This window comes from Littorina saxatilis, linkage group LG6 (genome assembly GCF_037325665.1).
Source record: "Littorina saxatilis isolate snail1 linkage group LG6, US_GU_Lsax_2.0, whole genome shotgun sequence".
Classification (NCBI taxonomy): domain Eukaryota; kingdom Metazoa; phylum Mollusca; class Gastropoda; order Littorinimorpha; family Littorinidae; genus Littorina; species Littorina saxatilis.
The window spans coordinates 33,454,015-33,481,751 of NC_090250.1; the positions used below are offsets into that span (position 1 = coordinate 33,454,015).

Sequence of the window (27,737 nt, forward strand, 5' to 3'; positions counted from 1 at the left end):
AACACCTGACGTGATGCAGATTCTCATATTGCTGTTTGCCGACGATGTACTCTTGATATCCTATAGCGCAGCCGGGTTACAGAAACAGATTGATGTGTTAAAACAGTTTACGGATAAGTTTTCCATGACAGTCAACCTGAATAAGACAAAGGTAATCGTTTTTAGAAAAGGAGGATTTTTGGCAGCAAATGAAGCCTGGAAGTACGGAAACGAGGACATAGAGGTTGTGAACAGTTACAAGTACTTGGGGCTAAATTTCACCACAAAATTGTCATTGACGCAAATGGTCAGCGATCTGGCCTCAAAGGCAAAGATAAGGACTGGCCAAATCCTAAGATGTTTGTGGAGGCTAAGCAACATACCTAGAAGCGTATTTTTAAAAATAATTGACGCACAGGTCCTCCCGATCTTAATGTATGGATCTGAGCTATGGGGATTCCAAAGGTTTGAAGCTCTTGAGAAAGCCCATTTGTTTGCATGCAAGAAGTTTTTGTGTGTAGGACGACAAACACCAAACAAGATGGTATATGGTGACTTAGGCCGCTACCCACTTTATGTCACTTCGTCGGTTCGCTGTATTAAGTATTGGCTGAGAGTGTTACATTTGCCAAGCGAAAGACTCCCAAGGAAAGCATATGACATGATGAAACATTTACAGGGTTATGGCAAGAAAACATGGTCTCATTATTTGAAAGAAGAGTTATGCATGTACGGCTTTGGAGATGTCTGGCTGCAACAAGGTGTAGGCGATTTGAATCGATTTATAGCAGTATTCAGACAACGACTGGTTGATTGCTTCCAGCAAGACTGGCACGACAGCATCATGAACTCGGAGCGATTTGAATTTTATTCGCTCTTTAAACAAGAAATTCGCGCTGAAGTGTACATAGACCATATTCAGCTCCGCTGTTTTCGAGATGCATACATACAATTTCGATTTGGTATTTCACCCATAAACACTCACAAATGCCTCTATCGAACTGACGTTGTACCGGGCCTTTTGATTTGCCCTGTATGCAGAGAGGACGTGGAAGACGAGAAACATGTATTGTTTGTATGCAAAGGATATTGTGATTATAGACTTGATGTCAAAATATTAAGAGAAAAAAACCAGAGTGAAGATGCGAACAGTATTATACGTGTTATGTCTGTAGATAAAGGGGATTCAGTGGTGCATGTGGCCAGATTCTTATATCGTGTTTTTCAAAAAAAGGAAAAGTTTTTTGGACTAGTTACCCAATGTGGAACAGGTGAACGAGACAGCGATGTGTTATACATAGTTTGTGCCGTGGAATGTTAGAGCAGGTTTGATTGCAAATAATGTATGCTGGTGTTGTACACTTGTGTTGTTGTTGTACCTATTCAAATTGTTGATTTTTGCGCTGGAAATGTTTGTATGTTAGAAAGAGAGAGAGGGAGAGAGGGAGAGAGAGACACTGACAGACACTGACACTGACACAGTTTAATTGAATATGGGCCTACAGCCCCTTTCAATGGGGGGGTACACATGAATGAGGGAGAGAGAGAGAGAGAGAGAGAGAGAGAGAGAGAGAGAGAGGAGAAAGAGAAAGAGAAAGAGAAAGAGAGAGAGAGAGAGTTTGTGCCGTGGAACGATAGAGCATGATTGAAAGCCGATAATGTATGTTAGCACTGTAAACTTGTTTGTCGTTGCACCTACCCATATTGTTAATTCATGCGCTGGATATGTCTTTAGGTTTAAGAGAGAGAGTGAGAGAGAGAGAGCGTGCGTGCGTTCGTGTGAGTATATGTTAGGGAGAAAGAGATAAAACCGGTTGATTGTCCATAAAAACAAACACACGGCATGTATTACTGACCCCCCCCCCCTCCCCACACCCCGTTGAAATGAACCTTGTGTGTTTAATCAATAAAATGTCTTACGTCTTACGTCCCTCCCCCTCTATATCTCTCTCTCTCCCCCTTCTTTCTCTCTCTCTCTTTTTTCTGCCCCCCCCCCCCCCCCCCTTCTCTCTCTATCTCTCTTCCCCCCGTCTCTCTCTATCTCTCTTTCCCCCTCTCCCCTCTCTCTCCCCTCTCTCTCTCTCTCTCTCTCTCTCTCTCTATCGATCGCCACCTCTTCTAGCTGGTACCCGAAAAGGTGACAACAAAAAAGATCATGCTACATTTATCGTTCCCTTTCACGAGAAATCAACACTGATGAGAAAAACGTACCCTCACGAAAAATAATATAATTACACGCATAAGCTAATCTTTAGAGGTAAGATTTTAGTGCACTCTTGAGAGAATAATTATGGAAAATGCGCCTCGGATGAACGAAAGCTAACCCCCCGCGAGTTATATTTTAGGGGGAAGAATTTACCCCATGCTCCCCAGCATGTCGTAAGAGGCGACTAACGGATTCTGTTTCTCCTTTTACCCTTGTTAAGTGTTTCTTGTATAGAATATAGTCAATGTTTGTAAAGATTTTAGTCAAGCAGTATGTAAGAAATGTTAAGTCCTTTGTACTGGAAACTTGCATTCTCCCAGTAAGGTAATATATTGTACTACGTTGCAAGCCCCTGGAGCAATTGTTTGATTAGTGCTTTTGTGAACAAGAAACAGTTAACAAGAGGCTCTATCCCATCTTTCCCCGTCGCGATATAACCTTCGTGGTTGAAAACGACGTTAAACACCAAATAAAGAAAAGAAAACGAAAGCTAGACGGAAGAACAAGATTAAAGGCACACGCCTTCTCGTGTCAACAGTTCGGCTCGCCATCGCAGATCTGTCTGGACAGGCTTACATATGATAATACCATCCTCCACTTGGTTGAATACCAAAAATGAACAGGCTGTGTGCTCTCGATCTGTGCACAGGGGACATGTGTGACCCTCCACCACGGAATGAGTCGCATGTCACCTTTGCATGCGTGACCCTCCACCACGGAATGAGTCGCATGTCACCTTTGCATGTGTGACCCTCCACCACGGAATGAGTCGCATGTCACCTTTGCATGTGTGACCCTCCACCACGGAATGAGTCGCATGTCACCTTTGCATGTGTGACCCTCCACCACGGAATGAGTCGCATGTCACCTTTGCATGTGTGACCCTCCACCACGGAATGAGTCGCATGTCACCTTTGCATGTGTGATGGGGTGGAAGGATGTGGATAATATTGATTGTTGACCCTTGATGTAGTAGTTGGGTGAATGTAGTCACCTAGTAGAAGTAAACCCCGAAGTTCAGGAGTACACCATGTGGGTGCCTCTTTAGTGTCTTGCGCTGAACGAACATCACTTGCTCTCGTAATGGACTTTCACTCACATGTAGAGAATGATAGACAAGAGTTCACTGGCACAGACCGACGAATCACTTGATGCAACATGAAACTCTGGAAAACCATGTCTGTCGATTCACATTTCTCTTTATTTTCTATTCTTCTCTTCTCCTCACCAACCCAGCTCCCAGCCCAAAGGCCGGGAGTCTACACCAATTATAGTACAATACAATTTACATCAGTATGTCTCCATGATAACAAAGTACAAAAACAAGTACGTCCTCTCTCTCCGAGATAGTTCTCAGTTCTCTCCCAAAATCTCAAATGCTATCATGTACATGGGGATGGGTGGCGTCAAAAGCCACCAATCAAGAGTTAGCTAACAAAACTGACATCACTTCTCATTGACATTGGTCAGTAAAGACAAGGAAAGGGGGGGGGGGGGTTAGAGACTAAAACTCCAAGCCACCTGGCATCTTCTATGATCTACCCTGTCAAAAGAAATGACACCCACTTGACAAAACGCCGAGTCCAACGATACCCAGACAGGCTGGCGGCACATTGCATAACGACCACCTGGGGCCCAAGGTACCCCGGCGTCTCTCTCTGCGAGGGCGGCTTGACGTCAAAGGAAAACATATTATGTTCCCTAGTGGACACAGCCGACTGAGCGAGTTTACGACCTCCAGGTGTCGGAGCATATCAAAATTTAACTTAGAACAGATAATGACATTACACAAAACATAAAGCGATGGGCAAAACTTACACAAGACAGGAATGACATAAAAACATTATAACGAATTAGTAGCCAGTTTAGCACTTGGCGACACATGTGTGACAGGGGAGGCTACCGCTCCTTTCACAGCAGACTCTGCACCCGAGTTGTTGGCCTTTAAAGTCAACACCGGTGAGTTGTGGAATTCTGTTTGTGATGGGGTCTGGTGGTTTCCGATTGTCTGTATGTTCATGGAAACCTTCGGGTTTGCATAACAGTTTTTATAGGGCTAAGAAATTAGCCCTAACATTTTCAATCCTGTTTGATTGCACTTCGCCTCCCGAGGTGATCGTAGTGTTTCGGCACTCGGTTACATCTGGCGCTTGCGAGCAGGGATGGGACTCGGCATGATATGTTCAGGTAATGGCATGATATGACCACTGAACATTTTCGTGCTGTTCCCATTCGGCGAACCTGGGATGGACAGTGGTCCCCCGGTTCGGAACTTCGGGACGAAGTTAATTCAAACGGGGGCGATTGTGACAGGGGAGGCTACCGCTCTTTTCACAGCAGACTCTGCACCCGAGTTGTTGGCCTTTAAAGTCAACACCGGTGAGTTATGGAATTCTGTTTGTGATGGGGTCTGGTGGTTTCCGATTGTCTGTATGTTCATGGAAACCTTCGGGTTTGCATAACAGTTTTTATAGGGCTAAGAAATTAGCCCTAACATTTTCAATCCTGTTTGATTGCACTTCGCCTCCCGAGGTGATCGCAGTGTTTCAGCACTCGGTTACACATGATTTTCATATTTTTACATTTTCCCAAAGAGTTTTGTATGCTCTATCCAGTGGTGAAAACCGTTTCAGAAAAGAGCGAAAACTGTTTGAGTTATAAGCCTGTGACTAAGGTGACCCTCACACTGTTACCAGACACTCCCCGGACTTATATTAAGCCTAACGCAGAACCGCGCGAGGTGACATGCGACTCATTTCGTGGTGGAGGGTCACATTTTTCATTAATTAATTCTGTAAAAGCCACTTTTTTTTTAAAAGATATAATTAATTGATTACAAAAATAATCACACAGGCAAGTAGTCAGTGTGTTGACTGTTGGTATGTGTCCATGTGGAGGGATGGCCGTATCCCGTGTTATTGCATGAAGGGAGCAACTGTTTACACGAGAAGAAGTGTGCCTTTTAGCTTTTGATTTTTGACCTCTGTGTAGTTCATTACCCAATATTGACGGACTGTGTGATGATATCTTCTGCTATGGTCTGTTGAGACTGTCGAAACAGACCAAAAGCAGAAGATATCATCACACAGTCTGTCAATGTTAGATATATTGCTAATTCTCTGGACATTTTGTATTTACTGTAAAGAAATTACAAAAGTATTTGTCTCAGTTTTGGCTGTTCCATATCCCTCCCTCTGATTATTATTTCTTTTTGTTCACTCTTTTCTTGTACTTTTCAGTATTTTAAAATGTCTTTCCTTTCAAAAAGTCTTTAGTCACTTGCTCAACTAAATTCTGGGATAATTACATTTTCATATATATTTGTTTGTTTTTAAATTTAGGTGTTTTTGTTTTTGAAGTGGGGAAGCAATAAAGAGGTCGTCGATATCAAAACTGATATCGACGGAAATGTCGTCGATATCACTTTTGCACTGAGCTCAGTTTTGCCCAATTGACCAATGGAAATCCACGTAACATATGAAATAGCAATATTGTCAAATATTGTTCAGCAAATCAATTCTGCTACAGGTCTTGGAAAGATATGTGTCATTACTTTTGAATAAATTGGTATTGGTATAATATCAGTCGTCCTGTGAGGTTACCCTCATGGACATTAGGGCTGCTTTCTAACTCGGGAAAGCTATAGCTGCCATACAGTACGGCGCTACCAATTTCCCCCCTTTTCCTGCATGTTTTATTGTTTCCAAGCCCTGAGACTTTCGCTGTGGACTTGGGATCTGTATCGTGCGCATGCGTTCACACGGGGATGTTCGCACACCGAGGAGAGTCTGTGAAAAGTTGACTCTGGAAAATAAATTCCTCGTCGAACGTGGGGGGTCGAACAGCCAGCGCCGCTACCGATTGAGCTATCTCACCGCCTATAGCATTTAGCCCTGCGTGGTCTTATCATTTCAGTGTGGCAAATTTCTCAGATCAGTGATGTTTACTCCTCTGATTGCTTTCTATTGAAACGCGGCGATGCTCCAGTACAAGCTGATTGCTTCCGCTCTTTTGTTTCTGCTTAAATGTTTGCTAATTGTGTTTGCTTGTAATTCCCCTCGCTCCTTGTCTTTGTTTGCTCGTACTTAAAGATTAATGCAAACTTTTCATTGTTTGAGACATTTTTTTTGTTTGCTTCTGCGTACATTTTAGTAACCATGCGTAACGTAGGCCTACGTTCCTCTTTAGGGTTAGGGCGATTTGTTGTAAAAAGCAAGTTCTATATTTGCTCAAACCAGGGACCTATGCTCAAACCATTATCCTCGTAAATACATAAGTATATTATTGTATCTCGTGTTTGTCTCTTTCAACCTTATCAAATGTGTATCGGGCACAGTGATAAAAATGGGCCTGTGTCCATTCGAAAGACATCATGAAGGTAGACTTTTCCCGGTTCATAAATAACATCAATACAATTTGACAAAACCAATAGCCCTGACATTCTCTTTTGTCGGCAGAGAAGCTCATTGGCAGTTGCAATCTCTTTGCAAATCCTGAACCCCTTTTCCCTGTTATTGAAAGTTATCGATTTGACTTGACTTACTTGACTTATTCCTGTAGACTCCCTGTGGAGCATAGGGCCGCAACAACTCCTCGCCAACGCACCCGGTTCTGGGCAGCTCCTTTCAGTCGGGGCCATGTCGATTTGACTACAGATCAATAATGAAAGAGTTAATAAGAAATTCAATAACGAACGACTGATAGTAAGGACTCTGAGACGTTCGCAAGAACCCAGTCCTCTACGGAAGAAGAAGAAGAAGAAGGAGAAGTAAGTGACCAAAACTAAAACAATGCAAACAGGATTCCTCTTAACAAACAGGGCCGTCGTGTATTTCATACTTATATTAAGTCGAAACGTCCCATCTGAATTCATTATGTCAAGCTAATTGTATGAGGTGAGTCCAGGTTTCGTTGTTTCTGTTTGGTGGCATATAGGTCAGGCCCTATGCGTACAACCACTTCAGCAGCACAAATACGGGACATTTAATTTCGCTCACACAGCACGTGGAATAGAGCCTGTTGTTGCTCGATGCAAAGCCGATGAAGCTCAGTATTGTGACTCTCATAGCGCGCGAAACGCAAGGAATTGCGCTTTGATCATTACCATGTGCGTCATCCCATCTCGAACCTGCTAATGATAATTTCTTTTGACGGGCGCTGTGGCGGGGTGGTAAGACGTCGGCCTCTTAATCGGAAGGTCGAGGGTTCGAATCCCGGCCGCGGCCGCCTGGTGGGTTAAGTGTGGAGATTTTTCTGATCTCCCAGGTCAACTTATGTACAGACCTGCGAGTGGCTTATCCCCCTTCGTGTGTACACGCAAGCACAAGACCAAGTGCGCACGGAAAAGATCCTGTAATCCATGTCAGAGTTCGGTGGGTTACAGAAACACAAAAATACCCAGCATGCTTCCTCCGAAATCGGCGTATGGGTGCCTATAAATGGCGGGGTAAAAACGGTCATACACGTAAAATTACATTCGTGCAAAAACACGAGTGTACGTGGGAGTTTCAGCCCACGAACGCAGAAGAAGAAGAAGAAGATAATTTCTTTGTTTTTTTGTTTTTTCCCGATGTGTCTATGAAGGAGAGGGGTGCCGTCTGAGACCGTACAATACTACGAAGGATCCTTTTGACGTTGACATTGCTGCCTACAACTATCCCATCTATGGTTAGTGCCCGTCGGTGTGTGTGTGTGTGTGTGTGTGTGTGTGTGTGTGTGTGTGTGTACCCCCGTTTCCACAGGTTTGGTTGCCTAAATCACCATAAGGCAACCATCCACACGTGGATGGCAACCTAAACTCTGGATGGCAACCTAATTGTGTGGATGGTCGCTTCATTTAACACCGTTAAATTGACTTTTTTGACGGAAAGAATGTCATAACAATGTTCAAAATGACATTCTTTCCGTCCTCTATAGGCGACGAAATAGGTCAAATTTTGTGCATTTTTTAGTGCAAAATTCTTCGATGCCGGAGCGAGTACTGCACCCAGTGCTGTTGTAGTGCAAGTGCACTAGAAAGGCACTACACCCAGTGCCGCCTCTTAGGTAACCATCCACACTTTAGGTATGTGTGTGTGTGTGTGTGTGGTCGTAATTGTGCAAGTGAGTGCGTATGCCTGTCTGTGTGTCACAGCCTGTCAGACGGTCTGTTCTGCCCTTACGTGTGTTGTGTGTGTGTGTGTGTGTGTGTACTTGTGTGCGTGCGTGCGCGTGTGTGTGTGTACGGTTGTGCGTGTGTGTGTGTGTGTGTGTGTGTGTGTGTGTGTGAGTGTGTGTGTCTGTCTGTGTCTGTCTGTCTAACTTTCCGCTATCTGCCTATCTTTGTTTCTACAGACTCTTTGCCAGACGCCGTCGACGAGTCCACGGCAAATTCCACACCGGTGTCTTACAAGCCCGGAAACGACGCCAGGACGAGGAAGAATTGCAGGCTTGCGTGCGACAATATTCATTTCGACACGGCGCTGCCCGTCGGCTGCTGGTTTGCCCAGTATTTTGAAGACCTGCTGGACAAATCAGAGCGCTGCGTGTTGCTGCTTGCTCCCTCTATGCCAGACGTGCTGTACAACATTGTCAACGCGACCGACTACAACATTTCGCAATGGTTCCGCACCTGCCTCTACCGTAGGTGGCCGCGACTGTTTGTTTGCTGGGCTGGTTGGCTGGTTGGTTGGTTGGTTGGTTGGTTGGCACCGCGGTTTGCTCACAATCATTACGTGCTACGTGCACATGTGCGTGAGCCAATGTCGGACCTTCCAATGATGATTTTGTTGGTTGGTTGGCACCGCGGTTTGCCCTAGCTCATTAACACGTGCGTGAGCCTAGGCCTATGTTGGACCTTCCCATGATGATCAGTTTTGTTGGTTGGTTGGCACCACGGTGTGCTCACGCTCAGCATTATCATGTGCGTGAGCGTTTGTTGGGTCTGCTCAGGATAACTTATTTGGTTGGTTATTTGGCATTGCGGTTTGCTAAAGCTCATTAACATGTCAGTGAGCCCATCGCGGAGCATGATGGTTGCTTTATTGGTTGGTTGGTTGTTTGCTTGCTCGTTTAATACAATTAAGTCACAGTGTAGCTCATTCTAAATGACCTAACATAATTATTTTAAAGCTGAAAGCGGCGTATTGGTCGAGGGTTGCTAGTTGTGTAGCTCACCTGCCTCCACGGACAACAGGCCAGTTGGCGCGCAAGGAAGTTACGGTATCTACCCATGTTTTTAAATACCTGACCCAGGGCCAAAGCTTTGATGCCACCCGGCGCAGTTCGAATGGCTATTTTGAACATGAGGCTACCTTACGCGACAAACCTGGACATACTGAATTAAACTAAGACAGAGACGGTGGGGGCGAAGAAGGGAGGGGGCGGGGGGGGGGGGGGGAGGGGGGAAGTTGGTTGGCACCGCGGTTTGCTCACGGATAGTACGTGCACATGTGCAGATTTTCTCTACAAATCTGCAGAGAAAAGATTGACGTCAGGGAAAATAAGTGTTTCTCAGTGCCGTGAACACTTACCTTCTCAAGTTCTGTTCTTCGTTGAGAGACACTTACCACTTGATGAATATGCAAGGGTATCACAAAGACATCCACGCATACTCTCAAAGAGTATACGGTCCGCAGTCGTATTGACTGCGCACAATGTGCGTCGTGAAGAGTCCTCTTACGTTTTTTTGGCCGCCTGCACTGATCGAATGAAGCACATTTTATGCACTTTATCAATACTTTTCTCACCAATATCGATCAGAAACCTCTTCACTGCCAAACCGGAAGTACATCACGGCGTTAGTCACGCCCTGTTGTTCCATGAGACGCCTCTCCCATGCCGCCTCAGGAAAGAACCAATCCCGGCAAATGTCTTTGAAATGAAAAGGGGCTATTTTCACCCTTGGATCAGTGAATGGCTCAAATCGCCCATTTATTCGATCGGCTTATAATGACTTTCAAAAGGTGGAGTTTGAACGATATATGGGGTAGATGTCACAGTGGTAAAGAAGCTGGTCCCAAGTTCATGTGCATAAAACAGGTAATACGCGTACAGTCAAGTTTTGACTAAATGTTTTCGGATCGACTTGGAATCGAGACGATGGTTGTGGTGTGTGTGTGTGTGTGTGTGTGTGTGTGTGTGAAAATTATTCTGCAGATCTTCGTGAAACTTTTCATTCAAATTCTTCCAGATAATATCCCAAGAATTGTTTTTCCTTTTTTATTTCATAAATGTCTCTAATGAAGTCATACAGTTGAGGCGGCACTGTGACGACTTCATTTTACAACTCAGTCCGGACTATGGGAGTGCATTTCAGCTTGGAAGCTTAAACGTAAACTTAATTAGTTTTTATTTAATTCGGCATTAAAATCACATTTTCACAAACAGATTTTAAAATAATCGCATTGTATTCTCTGTCTATTCCTGAATCCAAAAATGTACAGATATGTCATGTTTATTTTGAAAACGTGCTCAGAATGAAGAAAAACAGGTTATTTAGGTACAACGTTGGCAGGTCTTCGCGGAGACGAGCGTGACTCCCAGTCTCGGTCTTCGGCTAGCCAAGCCTTACTACATGACATGTAGTCTCGCCGGGTATTGACTGGTTTTCAGTGTTTATCGTTTTGTTTCAGGCCGAAATATTGGCTGAATGTGTTGATATCGCTTCACGCGACATGTTTTTATTTTAATTCATTTTGGCTCCAACACTTTTTCCCGTGTAAAAGAGCAAATACACGACCGCAGATCTGTACAGGCTTTCCCATTGAATAAGAGCATGCTGCTACTCATACACATACCAAAACTCTACAACTTGCGAGCTTTCTGTGCAGAGTTGTGTTTTTTTGTGTGGCGAATACACACATTTCGTAGATTAACATTACTTCGAAGAAAATGTTCAACTCTGCACTTGAAGCAGTCAGGCTGTAGGCCTATATTTTTGGTATGTGTTCTTCTTCTTCTTCTTCTTGTCGATCACTCAGATGGAAACGCCGGTTCTCCGCGCAAATGTTGCCGTGCGCTGTAGGTCATCCAGACTGCCATAGAGCTTCCCTTGCACCGTGGTCGCCTCCGCCCAGATCTGGCTTGGATACAGGCTACATCAATCCGTAGCTGGCTCCTCGCGGCGGGACGGGGTGACCTCCGGTAGCTTGGGTTGGGCCCCTTTGAGGCATAGGGCCCGGCACTCTACCAGCCCGGGGGGACTCCACAGGTAGAGCACCATCACGTGTTGAATCGTCGTTGTCCATCATGGGAGTGAAATGCGTTGCACTGTCGTTACGCGCACTTTGGCCCAGCGCATCCGTCTTCAGCAGTGGTTTCTTCTCCGACTTTTCCTTGTCGTAGGAGACTTGCTGTCCATGGCTGCAGAACGTCCCCTGTCCTTGTTTTTTTTTTTGTCTGAGTGATCCTTCTCATACCCCATTAGCCTCGGGGAGAGGTGGCTGAATTAGTCTGACCTCTACACTTTGACCTGTCCAGCTTGGGTGGCCCTACCAGGAGTTTACACTCCCGCTGGCATAGCTCTCCGGGTCATCGAGGCACTCAAACCACCACACCGCGCTAAGGAATCAGCCTTGTGGTGGTATGTGTCCAAGAGGCGGGATGTTCTTATTGTATTGAAAAGCCGGCTGGACAGACCGATTCAGATTTACTAGATAGTCTACACGGGAAAGAATGAACCTTTAAGCTTCTCTCGTACAGTCGTGTCGTATGTTTGTCTGTATTGCCATCTAAACATCTTCCCCTTCTCGAGAAGGGGCACTGGTGCTCTGAATTCAAGCCACATTTTAACAATCAATACAATCGAAAGAAATCTTTATTTGAAAGATTAGATCGGTTAACCGTCAAATACAAATCAAGGGCTATGGTCGCCTAGCAGTTTGTGATCTTGCTAGTTTCCGGTTGGGCTGTGAACTGCACTTTTCTGTCTGCCTTGCCACCCTGCCTGCCTGTCTTTTCTTTTTTCTGTCTTCCTTTTTGTCTTGTTCTTTTATTCCCTTGGTTTAGGTTCTTTTTCCTTTCGCAGATGTTTCTACCATAACGACGCGTTGTTCAATGCCATGCCATGCCATGACAGGCGCAATAGTCTAGTGGTTAATACGTCGGCATTCGATGTATGAGGTTCGGTGTTCGAATCCCGGCTACACATGGTTGGTGAAGGGTTGAGATTTTTCTCAGGTCAACGTATATAATGTGCACATCTTCTAGTGCCTTATCTCTCTTCGTGTGTACACGCAAGCACAAGACCAAGAACCCACGGAACTATGGAACGCCAGATACGCAATGTCCCCGCGGAATTCCGTCCGCGCGGACTTTTGAGCTTTTCTCGTCGTTGATTGGTCAAAAATTCCGGCCGAACTTTTATTGTCCTCGCGCAATTCCGGCCGGAATTCCGCCCGGTATTCCGCCCGGACTTTCGAGCTATTCTCTACTCACTAAAAACATGGAAAGGGAATTTACCGGACACTCATATGTAATTGCTTTGAAATCAAGGGCGATCACTCAAATTCTTCAAAACGCAGGATTACAAATAGCAATGGATGTTGCGCTGTTTATGGTGCAAGATGTGAATGCGATCATTGCCAAGACCCATTTTCATATGTGCTTGAAAAAGACAATTTCTTACAGGCAGAATGTGAAATTAAACAGAAAAATACAGATTTTAGACAGATCTGTACGCAATTTTGCTCGCTATATGGGCATCTACTTCTTTAGATACCTACTGAAATCAGCAACTGTCCTGCTTCCTTGTTGTTGTTGTTTTTGTTGTCAGAGATGTATTTTCTGGTTTATTTTTGGCTGGTATGGGATTTTATTCAAGTAAAGGTATGTATATTTGTCATTCGACAAAAAGGCCTTGTCAGACCTTTTTTGACTTAAAAGAGCGCAAAAGAAGGACAGTTGTTATACATGTGCGGCATCCTTTCAAAGTAGAACTGGAAAGAGATGTAAAACGACACAAATGACTCATTTCATGCGCCATTCGTTACTCATCAGACTGCTAGATTTTTCCGTTAAGACCAAGGTCACAAAGAACAACACTGTTCCGAGAATATCTGCTCGGGCGTCAGAAAATACTGTTACAAATTATATTTCTTTCTTTTTCCAAATTGGGGAGAGGGTGAGGTGGGGGATGAGGCAGCGTTTCAGATATGCGTGTGTGTGCGTGCGTGTGTGTGAGTGTGTGTGTATGTGTGTGTGTTTATGTGTGTGTGTATGTGTGTTTATAAGTGTGTGTGTGTGTGAGTGCAGGGCCGGACTAGGCTAAGAGGAGAGGCGGTGCCAGTGGTGGTCTAGGGGGATGTTCCCCCTGGCGGGGTCAAGGGGCAGAGCCCTTCGCCCCCTGAGGCTGATGGGTAGGTCATATTCTGAGATAGGAAAATGGTCGCTCCTTGCATGAAACGGCATAAAATAAACAATAATAAAAAATGTTTTAAATAAGTGAGGTACATGTTTAGGCTGGGGGGGGTTGCGCAACCCCCATAACCCCCCCCCCCCCCCCCCCGGTAGTCCGGGCCTGGTGTGTGTGTGTGTGCACGCGATTTTGATACACGCTCACAGAAAACAAGGATAGTGGACAAATCAAACCGATGCTCAAAAGGTCAGTGCTAAAGTCAGTCAAAATCCTTTATTTGAATCAAGGGAAACAACTCATGAGCTCTTTTCTGAAGTGTGTACTGTTTGCAAGAACCGCTTCCATGAAATAGCTGTGTTCACACTCCCACACGCGCGCGCGCGATTAATGTTGATTCTTTGATCCGACTCTCTTCTAATCCCACTGTTTTGATGTCTCTATCTAAAAGTCCGTGCAAAACGAGTGCCCAACGTTTGCGATAAAAGTCCGGGCGGAATTGCGCGAGGACATTTTAACCTCGATCCGATTCTCTTCCGTTTCAACTTTTTTAAATTTCTCGATCTAAAACTGAACTCAGGGCGGAAAGTGCCGAACCCATACGAGCGTTCCCGATAAAAGTCCGGGCGGAATTGCGCACGGACATTTTAACCAATCAAAGACGAGTATAGCTCGAAAGTACGGGCTGAATTCCGGCCGGAATTGCGCGAGGACATTAAAAGTTCGGGCGGAATTTCTGACCAATCAACGACGAGAAAAGCTCAAAAATCCGCGCGGAATTCCGGCCGGAAGTTTCCGCGGGGACATTGCGTATTTGGCGTTCCATACGGAACAGATCCTCTTATCCATGTTAAAGTTACAGAAACACGAAGATACCGAGCATGCATCACCCGTGTACGATAACGAAAGCTCGACACGGCAACATATTATAACTGCCACTAGTGATTGGCCCCCCAATGTTTGTATGAGGTTTTGCAAGAAAAGGTCACTCTTCAAAAACCTATACAAACCCGTCGGACTTATTTCAGAAAATCGTCCTTTGTCTAATGTTGTGTTCCCACACTGAGAGAGTGTGTACCAGAACGAAAGCTGTCTACCACACCATAACTATAACTTTATGAAACTGCTGTTGTGCCCTTCACACTATAATTATCTTGTGTGTTCCCACAGAGATCGAGTGTGTACCAGAACGAAAGCTGTCCACCACACCATAACTATAACTTTATGAAACTGCTGTTGTGCCCTTCACACTATAATTATCTTGTGTGTTCCCACAGAGATCGAGTGTGTACCAGAACGAAAGCTGTCCACCACACCATAACTATAACTTTATGAAACTGCTGTTGTGCCCTTCACACTATAATTATCGTATTGTGTGTTCCCACAGAGAGTGTGTACCAGAACGAAAGCTGTCCACCACACCATAACTATAACTTTATGAAACTGCTGTTGTGCCCTTCACACTATAATTATCTTATTGTGTGTTCCCACAGAGAGTGTGTACCAGAACGAAAGCTGTCCACCACACCATAACTATAACTTTATGAAACTGCTGTTGTGCCCTTCACACTATAATTATCTTATTGTGTGTTCCCACAGAGAGTGTGTACCAGAACGAAAGCTGTCCACCACACCATAACTATAACTTTATGAAACTGCTGTTGTGCCCTTCACACTATAATTATCTTATTGTGTGTTCCCACAGAGAGTGTGTACAAAAACGAAAGCTGTTCACCACACTATAAAGTGCCGTTCACATGGCAGCAACCAACTTTTCCCCAACTTTTGTCGTCTGAGAGTCGTCGAGGCCAAGTCGAAAAGTCTGCCATGTGAACGGCCCCAGCGATTTAGGTACGATTTAGGCTAGATTTAGCAGCGACTCCAAAACTCACTTGAGCACTGCTCGACTCGGCCGTGACTTGGCGAAGATTTTGCGCAGACTTTTCTTATCGCGCTTACTGATTGATTAGCTCTAACCATTCTGCTCTTATCGCGTAAGGATGTAGCTCCGAGAGCTGCACTGGCCTTCAAGTCTGGCGAGAATCGCCGCTTAAAACTAGTTTGAGCGTTGGCACATTGACTTGGCGCCGACTTAAATCGTTTGAAAGTTGGGGAAAAGTTGGTACAAAGTCTGCCATGTGAACATCACTAAGCTGTCTAATATTGTATTCCCACAGAGAGTGTGTACAAAAACGAAAGCTGCCCCCTGGACTGCAGCTGTCGGAGCTCCACGGCGCCTTCCACGGTGGAAGAATCTGTGGTGGAGGAAAAAAAGATAAAAGCCGAGCTGACCCTCCCCACGCACAACCTCTCTGCCAGTGTCCGGCGCAAGACCAGCGCCCCCGACCCCCGACCCTCCGCCCAGGGGATGGGGTGGGTAGGCGTGACGGTGGCAGGGGCGTTTCTGCTCGCTGTCGTCATTCTGGATGTGACGTCTCTGTGGAGAGATGTGTGTCATATGGTGGTGAATGTCAAACAATTCTGCAACAGGGAGAATGTGAAAACGTGAACTTTGATTCAATTAAGACATTCTCAAAAGTTTGTAAAATGACACTTTTCTTTAACAAATTGCAACCAAAAAACCGACATATTTTCGCTGTGGGGAAAATGTATAAAAAAAAATCGAACCAGTGGTATAGTGTTGTGGTATGGACATTGTCAGAAAAACTGGGAACATTTTCCACTGTGCGAAATGAATAACCGTGAAAATCCAGAAAATAATTCAGTGTTGTGCTCTGCAAATTGTCAGAAAAGAAATATTCTTATATTTGATGAACTAACAAAGCCAACACTGTATTATTGTGCAGGGCCGGATCTAAGTTGGGTGAGGAAGGGGTTTCCGAATTGTGGTAGTGGTACATTAGTTGAGGGGGGTCCGGGGGCATGCCCCCCCCCCCCCCCCGAAAAAATTTGAAATCAAGATTAAAGTATTTGCAATCTGGCGCATTCTGGGAATATTTGGCATGAGTTTTTCCAGGCAACAGAACCCCTCGACCCCCCCCCCCCCCCCCCCTGGATCCGGCCCTGTTGTGTGTTTATTTTGTGAACATTGAACCTGTGTTATGAACGTAGTGTTGTTGTTGTTTTAAATAAGCTTGTTGTCGAGAAAAAATCAAACGATACAATTACTGTTAAACTGTGGACATAAGCATAAATGTAAATACTATTTTGATTGTTTGCGTTATATAGTGTATCTGTGTGATAGGTAGCTTGTTTATTGGGTGGTGTGTGTGTGTGTGTGTGTGTGTGTGTGTGTGTGTGTGTGTGTGTGTGTGTGTGTGCACGCGCGTGCTTTTGTGCGTGTGTGTGTATGTGTGTGAATATATGTGCGTGGGTGCGTCTGTGTGTGTGTGTGTGTGTGTGTGTGTGTGTAGCTTATATATATATGCATTGTGGATATAGATTTTATGTGCTTGAACAGTTACAGCTTATATCTTGTTGTTGATTCTAAACATGCTCATTATATAATGTATCTATGTATTGTTGAACTAGAATGAATACCCGCTTCGCCGGGTAGCCGGCTTCGCCGGAAAGAAGTACTTAGAGCCGTACGCCGGCTTCGCCGGGTCCGAACAATGGACCCGCCAAGCTTAGGTCCCTCCCAGATTCGTGGAATGGGAACAGCACGAAAATGATTCAGTGGCCATAATGCCATTCCTGACCATATCGAGTCCCATCCTTGTCGAGGAATGTAACCGTGTTAATCACCTTTGGAGGCGAACTCCACTCAAACAGGACTGAGCAAGTTATGGCTTCTGAAAGGAAGGCCAGTACATAAAATTACACAAAAGCCGCCAGACCACATCACAAACAGAACTGAACAATGCACAGGTGTTGCTTACATAGAGACACACACACTGACACACACACACACAAAAACACAGAGAAGCCGTATCTATAGAGAGATAGATGACAGTGTATTTTTCGCGTGGCTATAAATTGATTCGACCTTTGCACTTTTACAGTGAGGATAATTTACGGGTCCAATTTACGTTCTGTACACTGCGTTGACCTTCTAAAAATAGTAACAGTAACAGAACGCCGAAGACGCTCAGCGCAGTGGACAGCGCAGTGTAGTAACTTACAACTGAACGGGAAAGCCACACGAAGGAAGGGAGATAAACGCCAAACACTGGAGAAGATAAGGAAGAGTTACTTATAATGGTGAAATGAACACAAAAACGAAAATGAGTTCAGCGCTGCGCGCTGAGAGCACGTGTTGAAATATCTCATCGATGATATTGTGTCCGGGGTGTAGCTGAATACGGTGTCCAAATTTGAAAAAGATCCACCGAGAACTTTGGCGTTGTGATGTGGTGTAGCGGCTATGGTGTGTCGGTATGGGGGCCCGGGTAAGCTGAGGTGGAACCAAAATAGCTGAGGTGGAACCAAAATCGGTTCCGCGCTGCGCGCTGAGAGCACGTGTTGAAATATCGACCAGGTTGTGTCGTGTCCCGGGTCTACCTGAATATGCCCACCAAATTTGAAGCAGATCCATCGAGAACTTTGGCCGTGCATCGCGCACAGATACACAGACAGATACACAGACACACAGACACACAGACTCTAGTCGTATATATATATAGATAGAACACTGTTTAAACCAAGAGTCACAACAAGAACGTATAACTGATCTACAATAATAAATAACGCTATTGTTGTGATGGCAAATGTCGAACATATCTTAGAATTAATAATTTTGATTAAACTGTTGCAAAGGTGTGCCCAATGATGTGTGTGTGTGTGTGTGTGTGTGTGTGTGTGTGTGTGTGTGTGTGTGTGTGTGTGTGTGTTTAGGCGGAGTAATTGTGTGTTTGTGAATTTGTATGTGTGTGTGCATGTGTCGGTACGTGTGTATGTACGTGTGTGGGGTACCGGCACGGTTGGCCTAGTGGTAAGGCGTCCGCCCCGTGATTGGGAGGTCGTGGGTTCGAACCCCGGCCGGGTCATACCTAAGACTTTAAAATTGGCAATCTAGTGGCTGCTCCGCCTGGCGTCTGGCATTATGGGGTTAGTGCTAGGACTGGTTGGTCCGGTGTCAGAATAATGTGACTGGGTGAGACATGAAGCCTGTGCTGCGACTTCTGTCTTGTGTGAGGCGCACGTTATATGTCAAAAGCAGCACCGCCCTGATATGGCCCTTCGTGGTCGGCTGGGCGTTAAGCAAACAAACAAACGTGTGTGGGTCACTGTCTGTCTCTCTGTATGCCTGCCTGCCTGTTCGTCTCACCGTCTTCGTTTCCCTGTGTACAGTGTCTTGCTGTTGCAGTCGGTTGTCTCAGCTTGTTGCCTTAAGGCGATATGTGGCACTAAAATTAAACTTAGAGAATACATGGAATAACCTAGTTTTCTTGGTAGTTATTAAAGTGACTTATAACAATGAATGAAACTTTTTTAAATATTAATGGACACAGATCGCCGTTGCTATGGAAACAATATAGAACGATATTTTTACTAAAGACTACAGTTGATAATTGAATTTATATTAATTTTTGTAATAAGGATTAATGAATTTCTAACCGCATATTCATTAATCCTTATTTCAAAAACTAATATAAATTCAACTGTAGTCTTTTCTAAAACAATCGTTCTATATGATTGTAGATAAGTCTTATGAATATTTGTGCCAAATCTTAAGCATTTCTGGTGTATGATGTTGCTGTAAAACCGTTTCCTAGAAATCCAATATGGCGCTGTTTAAGCCAGATTCCATAGCAACGGAAGTCTATGTCCTCTAGTATTCACATATTTTTCATTTCTTTTCATAAGTCACTTCAATAACTACCCAGAAAACTAAGTTATTCCATGTATTCTCCAAGTTAAATTTTGGTGATTTGAATGCCTCACATCGCCTTAAAATCGTGACTTATACGATGTTTTTATGGTGCGCCAAATTGATATTACTATCGTTAACTGTTATATAGAGTTTCGAAACTATCGTTATCTGTTATATAGAGTTTCGAAACTATCGTTAACTGTTAAATAGAGTTTCGAAACTATCGTTAACTGTTATTTAGAGTTATATCAATAGCGCGTTTGTGCGCGCTATTGCTAAAACTATGAATAACAGATAACGAGGGTTTCGCAAAACGGCGGCATGGTGCGCGCAAGTGATATTACTATCGTTAACTGTTATATAGAGTTTCTAAAAATAGCGATGGCGTGGTCGGATGTTTCGATGAGGCCGGCAAAATGGCTGCTGAATGTTTCGTTCGAGCGAATTTGCACTACTTCCTACAACATTTAGTAGATCATATTCAACTAACTGTCGTCTGATAAGTCCATCATTTCACTGCTTCGTTTAATCAAGGAATCAAATCTTCGTAACAGCTAGCACGCTTCCTGTTTTCACAGAAATATTGGTCAGTGTCAGCTTGACCCGTTCTAGCTACCGCGCTGTGTGCGGGCAGGGACCTACCCAAAACACGATGCGAAAGCATGCAGTGTTTTCCAAAACGCGTCGTGGGGGATGTCACTCGGGAAACTGTGACACGTTGTTTTGTGTTTGTTTTGAAAAAAAAAACCACTGTTTTGTGTAGTGCGTCTGTCATGGTCTTTTCCGCGAATATTCAGTAGGCCTACCCGTCTTCAAACCGCACACGTGGAAAACGGTACGGCCGAAAGTACAAATGATATGATAAAGCTAATATTAAACAAACTCAACAATGATTTGAGAAGACGACAACAGAAGAACGGTCAATAACTAATTTTGTACTTTTTTAAAATTGTGTTTCTAGTTAAAATGTACATTTCGTAGCAAAAAGACAGTTTTGCAATGGCACTTCAGGGTTTTCCCGTTTTGGGAACGATACCGACGCGCCGTTTTGATAAAACTATCGTTAGCTGTTATATAGAGTTTCTGAAACTCTATATAACAGATAACGATAGTTTCGAAACTCTACATAACAGTTAACGATAGTTTCAAAACTCTGTATAACAGTTAACGATAGTTTCAAAACCCTATATAACAGTTAACGATAGTAATATCAATTTGGCGCACCATATTCAATTTCAGCAGGATCTAAACTGTCGTGAATTTTATTGTAAAAAAAATTATGTTTGCTCCGGCAGTGCTCTCTTAAAGGCACAGTGCAGCTCACAGCCTTCGTTTTGCGTTTTTGTTGCAGCTGAGTGCATTTACAGTTCAAAAATCCTCCTATGGTAGTAAAACAACCCCAAAACTACCCAACGACGACATCTGTGAAGCTCGACAGTTTCTTGTTCACGCGAGTGCATAAATTAACCTAGTTATTCCAGCGTCGCGGACGACGCTGGTATCTGTGGTTGGGAAGAACGTGCCTGTGGAGAATTAGTCTCCAAGGCAAAGCGCGCTGACTCTCCAAGCCAAAACAATTTCAAAGCTGAAAAAAAATGTACAATTTACGCGAAACGATTAAACACAGCTTTCGGGTGGGTTTTTTTAATCTAAGATGTACATAAATATACCACTCCGACCATAAGGAAAAGAAAAAAAGACACACACAAAAAAAGACCGAGAAAAGCCGAGTCAATCCGAGACCAACCGAGAGGACGTGTTTCGCGCCGTTTCGACGTCGTTTGTTCAGATGCGGCCGGTTGGATCAGTTGCGGTCATACAGGGGCGCCTTGCACAAGAAAAGATCTTCAACAATCCCGATCATCATCATGGTACAATGTTTTGTGCGCCCCCATGTATGTGTTCTGTGCTAATAATGCACGGTTGTGAAATGTCCGTACACATTTTGTGGCACTATGTAATTGTTAGTGCATCCTCCTGCGGATGCTTCGTGCTAAAAATGCACTTCCATTAAAATATTGTTCGCTCATGTCAGTAATATATTTTCAATTGTTTCTCTGTCAATTTCAAGTGTTTGTTTCCAATTACTTCAGTATCTCCCTGTTGCAATTCCAGGTGATTCATTATGCATGTGCCAATTTGAGGTGTTTAATTCTGATTCCTGTATTTACAGTGTAAAATTAAAACTATTGTTTTCAAACATTCCTATGACACCTGGTAATGGTTCTGTGGTTTTGTTTTTAATTTGTATTTTGTTTTTCTGCAATAAATATTTGAAATGGATCTGAGGCCGACTTACTACTTTTAGCACTCTTTTTCACCACATTCCCACGTACAGATATTGCAATATCAACTCTTCCTTTCTACCTGTTTCAAACAAGCTCTATTTTTTAATTAAAAAGTTTTTACTAAATGTCTTAACATAGAGGGGGGAATCGAGACGAGGGTCTTGGTGTATGTGCGCGCGTGTGTGTGTGTGTGTGTGTGTGTGTGTGTGTGTGTGTGTGTCTGTGTCTGTCTGTGTCTGTCTGTGTCTGTCTGTGTGTGTGTGTGTGTAGAACGATTCAGACTAAACTACTGGACCGATCTTTATGAAATTTGACATGAGACTTCCTGGGAATGATATTCCAGGACGTTTTATTTTTATTTTTTATAAACGTCTTTTATGACGTCATATCCGGCTTTTTTGTACAAGTTGAGACTGCACTGTCACACCCTCATTTTTCAATCAAATTGATTGAAATTTTGGCCAAGCAATCTTCGACGAAGGCCGGACTTCGGTATTGCATTTCAGTTTGGTGGCTTAAAAATTAATTAATGACTTTGGTCATTAAAAATCTGAAAATTGTAAAAAAATAAATAAATTATAAAACGATCCAAATTTACATTCATCTTATTCTTCATCCTTTTCTGATTCCAAAAACATATAAATATGTTATATTTGGATTAAAAACAAGCTCTGAAAATTAAAAATATAAAAATTATGATCAAAATTAAATTTCCGAAATCGTTTAAAAACTATTTCATCTTATTCCTTGTCGGTTCCTGATTCCAAAAACATAATAGATATGATATGTTTGGATTAAAAACACGCTCAGAAAGTTAAAACGAAGAGAGGTACAGTAAAGCGTGCTATGAAGCACAGCGCAACCGTTACCGCGCCAAACAGGCTCGTCACTTTCACTGCCTTTTGCACTAGCGGCGGACTACGTTCAGTTTCATTCTGTGAGTTCCACAGCTTGACTAAATGTAGTAATTTCGCCTTACGCGACTTGTTTTTTCTTGTGGCTGTTTGATCAATTCATAGCAAGCATTGACTGAAATAAACAATTTATATATCCAGCACAACATGCAATTCATTGACTTTTGACCCTAACCTTTTAACACTTCCCAAAATAAATCTTTGGTGGACATTGCATCGACGCTGTTCATTTTGAATGAACATTTTTCTTGTTACGTGGTGTTTGGTCGGAGTTCGATTCAACTGAGTGATTCCGGCCTCCATTTTGTTTTACACAAACTCATGATGACGTCTGACATAGTTTGCTGGTGACGTGTCTTTTTGTGCATGATGTGGTGATCTACCTGATCTAAATGTAGATCCAAAAATAGGCCAAGACCAGCCGGGTCCGAGTACGAAATTATACTGTTCAAAAAAAGAAACGCATAGCTTGTAATATTTGGTTAATTTAGTTATATGGCTACAAGGATATCCACCAAACTGCAGAAAATGTTTATCTGGTCGTCGACCTTTCGTCCATTGCCACAAGTGAGCTCTGCACGTGACGCATGCGTTATCAGTGGCTACAATGTCAAAATTGCTCATTTGGCATGACCACTCGTCATGCTTCAGTGTAATCTCGTGAAACTAGGGGAATATTGAGCTCTCACCATGTCTTCCAAAACCCATAAAAGCGGATTGTTCGCCACAAAGAAATCAGACGACAATTCAGCGACGAAAGATGGCCCGATTGAGCAGAGAAGACCGCCAAATTGCATTGGGTCGTTTACAAGCAGGCCAAAGTCAAAGTGCAATCGCCAGGCACTTCCACGTGTCCCAGAGCACCATCAGTAGACTGTGGGTCAGGTTTCAAGCCACTGGCTCCGTTGCTAACTTGCCACGAGCGGGAAGACCAAGGGCGACAACTGCTGCTCACGACCGCTTCATACGGCTCCGCCACCTCCGGAATCGTTTCCTGTCGGCCTCATCTTCTGTCCAGGCTCTCCCCGGGCCACACCGATTATCGGACCAGACCGTGCGGAACCGCCTGCATGAAGCTGGTTTGAGAGCTCGCAGACCTCACAGAGGAGCTGTCCTCACCCGCCGCCATCGCCAGAACCGAGTGCAGTGGGGCAACCAGCACCTTCGCTGGACCGTCCGGAATCACTGGAGACACGTGTGGTTCAGCGACGAGTCCTACTTCCTGCTCCAGCGACATGATGGTCGGAGGAGGGTCTACCGGAGAGTAAACGAACGTTACGCGCCCAACTGTGTGGATGAGGCACCCGTTCATGGTGGTGGAGGCGTCATGGTGTGGGGGGCGATCAATACCGCTGGAAGGAGCACCCTGGTGCACGTCCAAGGGCGCATAACTGCCCAGCGATACGTGGAGGAAATTCTGCGCCCACACGCCCTTCCTCTTCTGGCTGACCAGGATGCCATATTCCAGCAGGACAACGCTCGCCCGCACACAGCACGACTCACCACCCAGTTCCTCACCGACCACCATGTCCAGGTGCTTCCCTGGCCATCCATGTCGCCAGACATGAACCCGATAGAACACCTCTGGGATGAATTGGACAGACGTGTGCGCAGGCGAGAAGAAGCGCCGGCAAATCACCGCGATCTATTGCAGGCACTTCAGGAGGAGTGGGACACCATCCCACAGCAAGATATCCGGCATCTGATCCAGTCCATGCCCAGAAGGTGCCGGGCAGTTGTTGCTGCTCAAGGCAGTCACACCCCCTACTGACTTGACAGCCTCGGCACCCAATCGTATTGATTGACTGATTGATTTGAAGATGCAAATGAACTGTGTGTGCATTCAACTGTGTCCATACCAAATTTCAAACAAATAATCTAAATATTGGATTTTCTGTTATTTTTTTCGAAAAATAAAACAAATTTGGCAAGTAGCAACTATGCGTTTCTTTTTTTGAACAGTATAATTCGTAAAAAAATCGCAGTTCTTGACTCTTTGGGTGCAAGTCAATGAAACTTGGTAGTTCTTCTAACGGATAGCTGCCTGAGGTATGACTAAAAGCCCCAGGGGCTCCGTGCACCTGGATTTGACAAGTTCAGTACCTTTAAAATTACTCTTTTCCAAGGGCTGCTGACCCTGTGACCCGCTCTTTTTAATTTACGTGTATTGGAGCATGAATACGTGCATGTGGAAGAAGGCTGACACTTGTATTGTAAAAACAATTTTGGTATGTCAGTAAATAAAGAGACTTTCAAATAAATAACTTGCATCATCACTTTGATCATGATATGTTTTTGATCGTGGAGTGTAAACTGTGAGGTGTGGGTCTAACATGACTGTGATGAGCGTTTGACTGAGACAGGTTATCAGTGGTGCCAAAGTCGGCTATATAAGTTCCTTGTCGAAGAATCTTTTTACATTTAGTCAAGTTTTGACTTTCACTGCCTTTTGCACTAGTGGCGGACTACGTTCAGTTTCATTTTGTGAGTTCCACAGCTTGACTAAATGTAGTAATTTCGCCTTACGCGACTTGTTTTACATTTGGTCAAGTTTTGACTAAATGTTTTAACATAGAGGTGGAATCGAGACGAGGGTCGTGGTGTATGTGTGTGTGTCTGTCTGTCTGTCTGTGCGTGTGTGTGTGTAGAGCGATTCAGACTAAACTACTGGACCGATCTTTATGAAATTTGACATGAGAGTTCCTGGGAATGATATCCCCGGAAATTTGTTTCCTTTTTTTCGATAAATGTCTTTGATGACGTCATATCCGGCTTTTTGTAAAAGTTGAGGCGGCACTGTCACACCCTCATTTTTCAATCAAATTGATTGAAATTTTGGCCATGCAATCTTCGACGAAGGCCGGACTTCGGTATTGCATTTCAGCTTGGTGGCTTAAAAATTAATTAATGACTTTGGTCATTAAAAATCTGAAAATTGTAAAAATAAAATTGTTATAAATCGATCCAAATTTACGTTCATCTTATTCTTTATCATTTTCTGATTCCAAAAACATATAAATATGTTATATTTGGATTAAAAACAAGCTCTGAAAATTAAAAATATAAAAATTATGATCAAAATTAAATTTTCGAAATCAATTTAAAAACACTTTCATCTTATTCCTTGTCGGTTCCTGATTCAAAAAACATATAGATATGATATGTTTGGATTAAAAACACGCTCAGAAAGTTAAAACGAAGAGAGGTACAGTAAAGCGTGCTATGAAGCACAGCGCAACCGCTACCGCGCCAAACACTGAGGCTCGTTACTTTCACTGCACTAGCGGCGGACTACGTTCAGTTTCATTCTGTGAGTTCCACAACTTGACTAAATGTAGTAATTTCGCCTTACGCGACTTGTTTCTTCTTTTTTCCCCCTATCAACACCTGTTTAAAATTCTTTTGAAATACCTTTTATCAAGTGAATCAGGTTTAACAATATTTTTTTTATTTGTTGTTGAAAATAAAAGTTGAAATTTTATTACATTTGGATTTTTGCGATACTTGAGTGGGATACATTTTTGTCTTAATTCGTTGAAGAAGCTGCAGTTAAACACATAGTGGAATTCATCATCAATATCGCCATTATTGCACTTTGTACACACTCCTTCCTTCTGTATTATATTTATAAACATTTATATTCACATCCCAGTGCCCCCCCACCCCCCCCCCCCTTCCCCAGTCGCGATATAACCTTGAACGGTTGAAAACGACGTTAAACACCAAATAAAGTAAAGATATAATTATTGATATGCTGCGTGTGGCAGTCTGGGATCCGGCAGTGACACCATACAACACTGATACACGCTCTCTGTCTCTCTCAGTCTGCCTTCCCCCCCCCCCCCCCCCTCACCCTTGACCTCTCTCTGTGACTCTGACAGATGGTCTTTGAATAACTTCAGCTTCAAAACTTCTACCCTAAGGGCTAATCCGCATTGAGTCAATAAAGGCACTTCGGTAGCAGCCAGTGCCTTGTAGCTGAAAAGAAAATAAAGAAACAAAACCGCAGCGACAAAATACGCAAACCTGGCCCAAACATTGTAACCAACAGCAGACGAAGGGTTAGGCAGACAGAAATCAGTACCGCGAAGCCCACACATACACACTATCATCAGGGACCTATATAATATAGGTCTATGCTATCATAGAGGACAGACCTGGAGGACAGGAGGAACGAATGACAGACAGACATAGGCCTACAGACAAATAAACAGACACACACAAACACACACACGATAAACTGTATAAAATCACATTTCGGGACCATTAGCACAGCTTTTGGACTCAAATCTTTTTGTCTTCGAGTCTAGATTTGTGATGAACCGCTTTCAAATTTCAACACAACTGAGTGTGCTTTCAAAAGAGTTTCCCAAGAGTTTTGTGTTTTATAACCAGATTTTTCACACACACCCTCCCTTAATTTTGCTGTTTCTATTAACTACAATATAATATAAATTACAAAATATCATATGAAATAAGTTATGATGATCCAAAGTCACTGATTCGGCATTGATCACTGAATTCATACGTCCGCGAACCAAGCCAACATGAATCACTGGTCCCGAGGCTAGAAGCAGCATTAGTTAACAAAATGCAGTACATAAATCATCAACATGCAAACAAATAAAACACAAAAAATGTGTTTCAGTCAAGTTATGGCAAAACATAAGTCTGCTTCGCATGGAGTTACTTTGACCTCTGCTTCGAAAGAATTAGTGATTAGTGACACGTACTGAACACAGTTAAGAGGTTAGCAGACAAAGATTAAAAGAAAGAAGCAAATACTAAATACTTAGTTGCAAATCAGAAGACTCACACCAAGCCAAGCAAACAAACGCGCAACAAATGAAACAAGCAAACAAACGCGCAACAAATGAAACAAGCAAACAAACGCGCAACAAATGAAACAAGCAAACAAACGCGCAACAAATGAAACAAGCAAACAAACGCGCAACAAATGAAACAAGCAAACAAACGCGCAACAAATGAAACAAGCAAACAAACCACCAATGGTCAGAAACACTGACCTTTTTTTTTTTAAACGTACATATAGTTCACATCCGCCGGTTCTACAAGTTTCTCTCGGCACCACTGATAGTTCAGCGGCCGCGGGGCAGTCGCACCCGTGCTGAGCGTCTTCTCAATTAAAACACTGACGAACTAAAGTTTTGAGACTCTCAACTAATTGGCATTAAATGAGTAATTTGGAACAGAAAGCATCCTCCGAGTTCATACAGTGAAA

General features: G+C 43.6%; 1 protein-coding gene across 1 annotated transcript in view; it reads left to right on the forward strand.

Annotated features, from left to right (window-relative positions):
* The window catches only part of LOC138968171 (uncharacterized), a 19,564-nt gene extending 3,058 nt beyond the window's left edge, over window positions 1–16,506 (forward strand). The window contains exons 4-6 of the mRNA XM_070340728.1: window positions 7,769–7,852; window positions 8,519–8,806; window positions 15,695–16,506. Of these exons, the coding sequence (XP_070196829.1) occupies window positions 7,769–7,852; window positions 8,519–8,806; window positions 15,695–16,026 (704 nt within the window). The 3' untranslated portion in view covers window positions 16,027–16,506. The remainder of the gene's footprint in view (window positions 1–7,768; window positions 7,853–8,518; window positions 8,807–15,694) is intronic.
* Window positions 16,507–27,737: the final 11,231 nt, after the last annotated feature.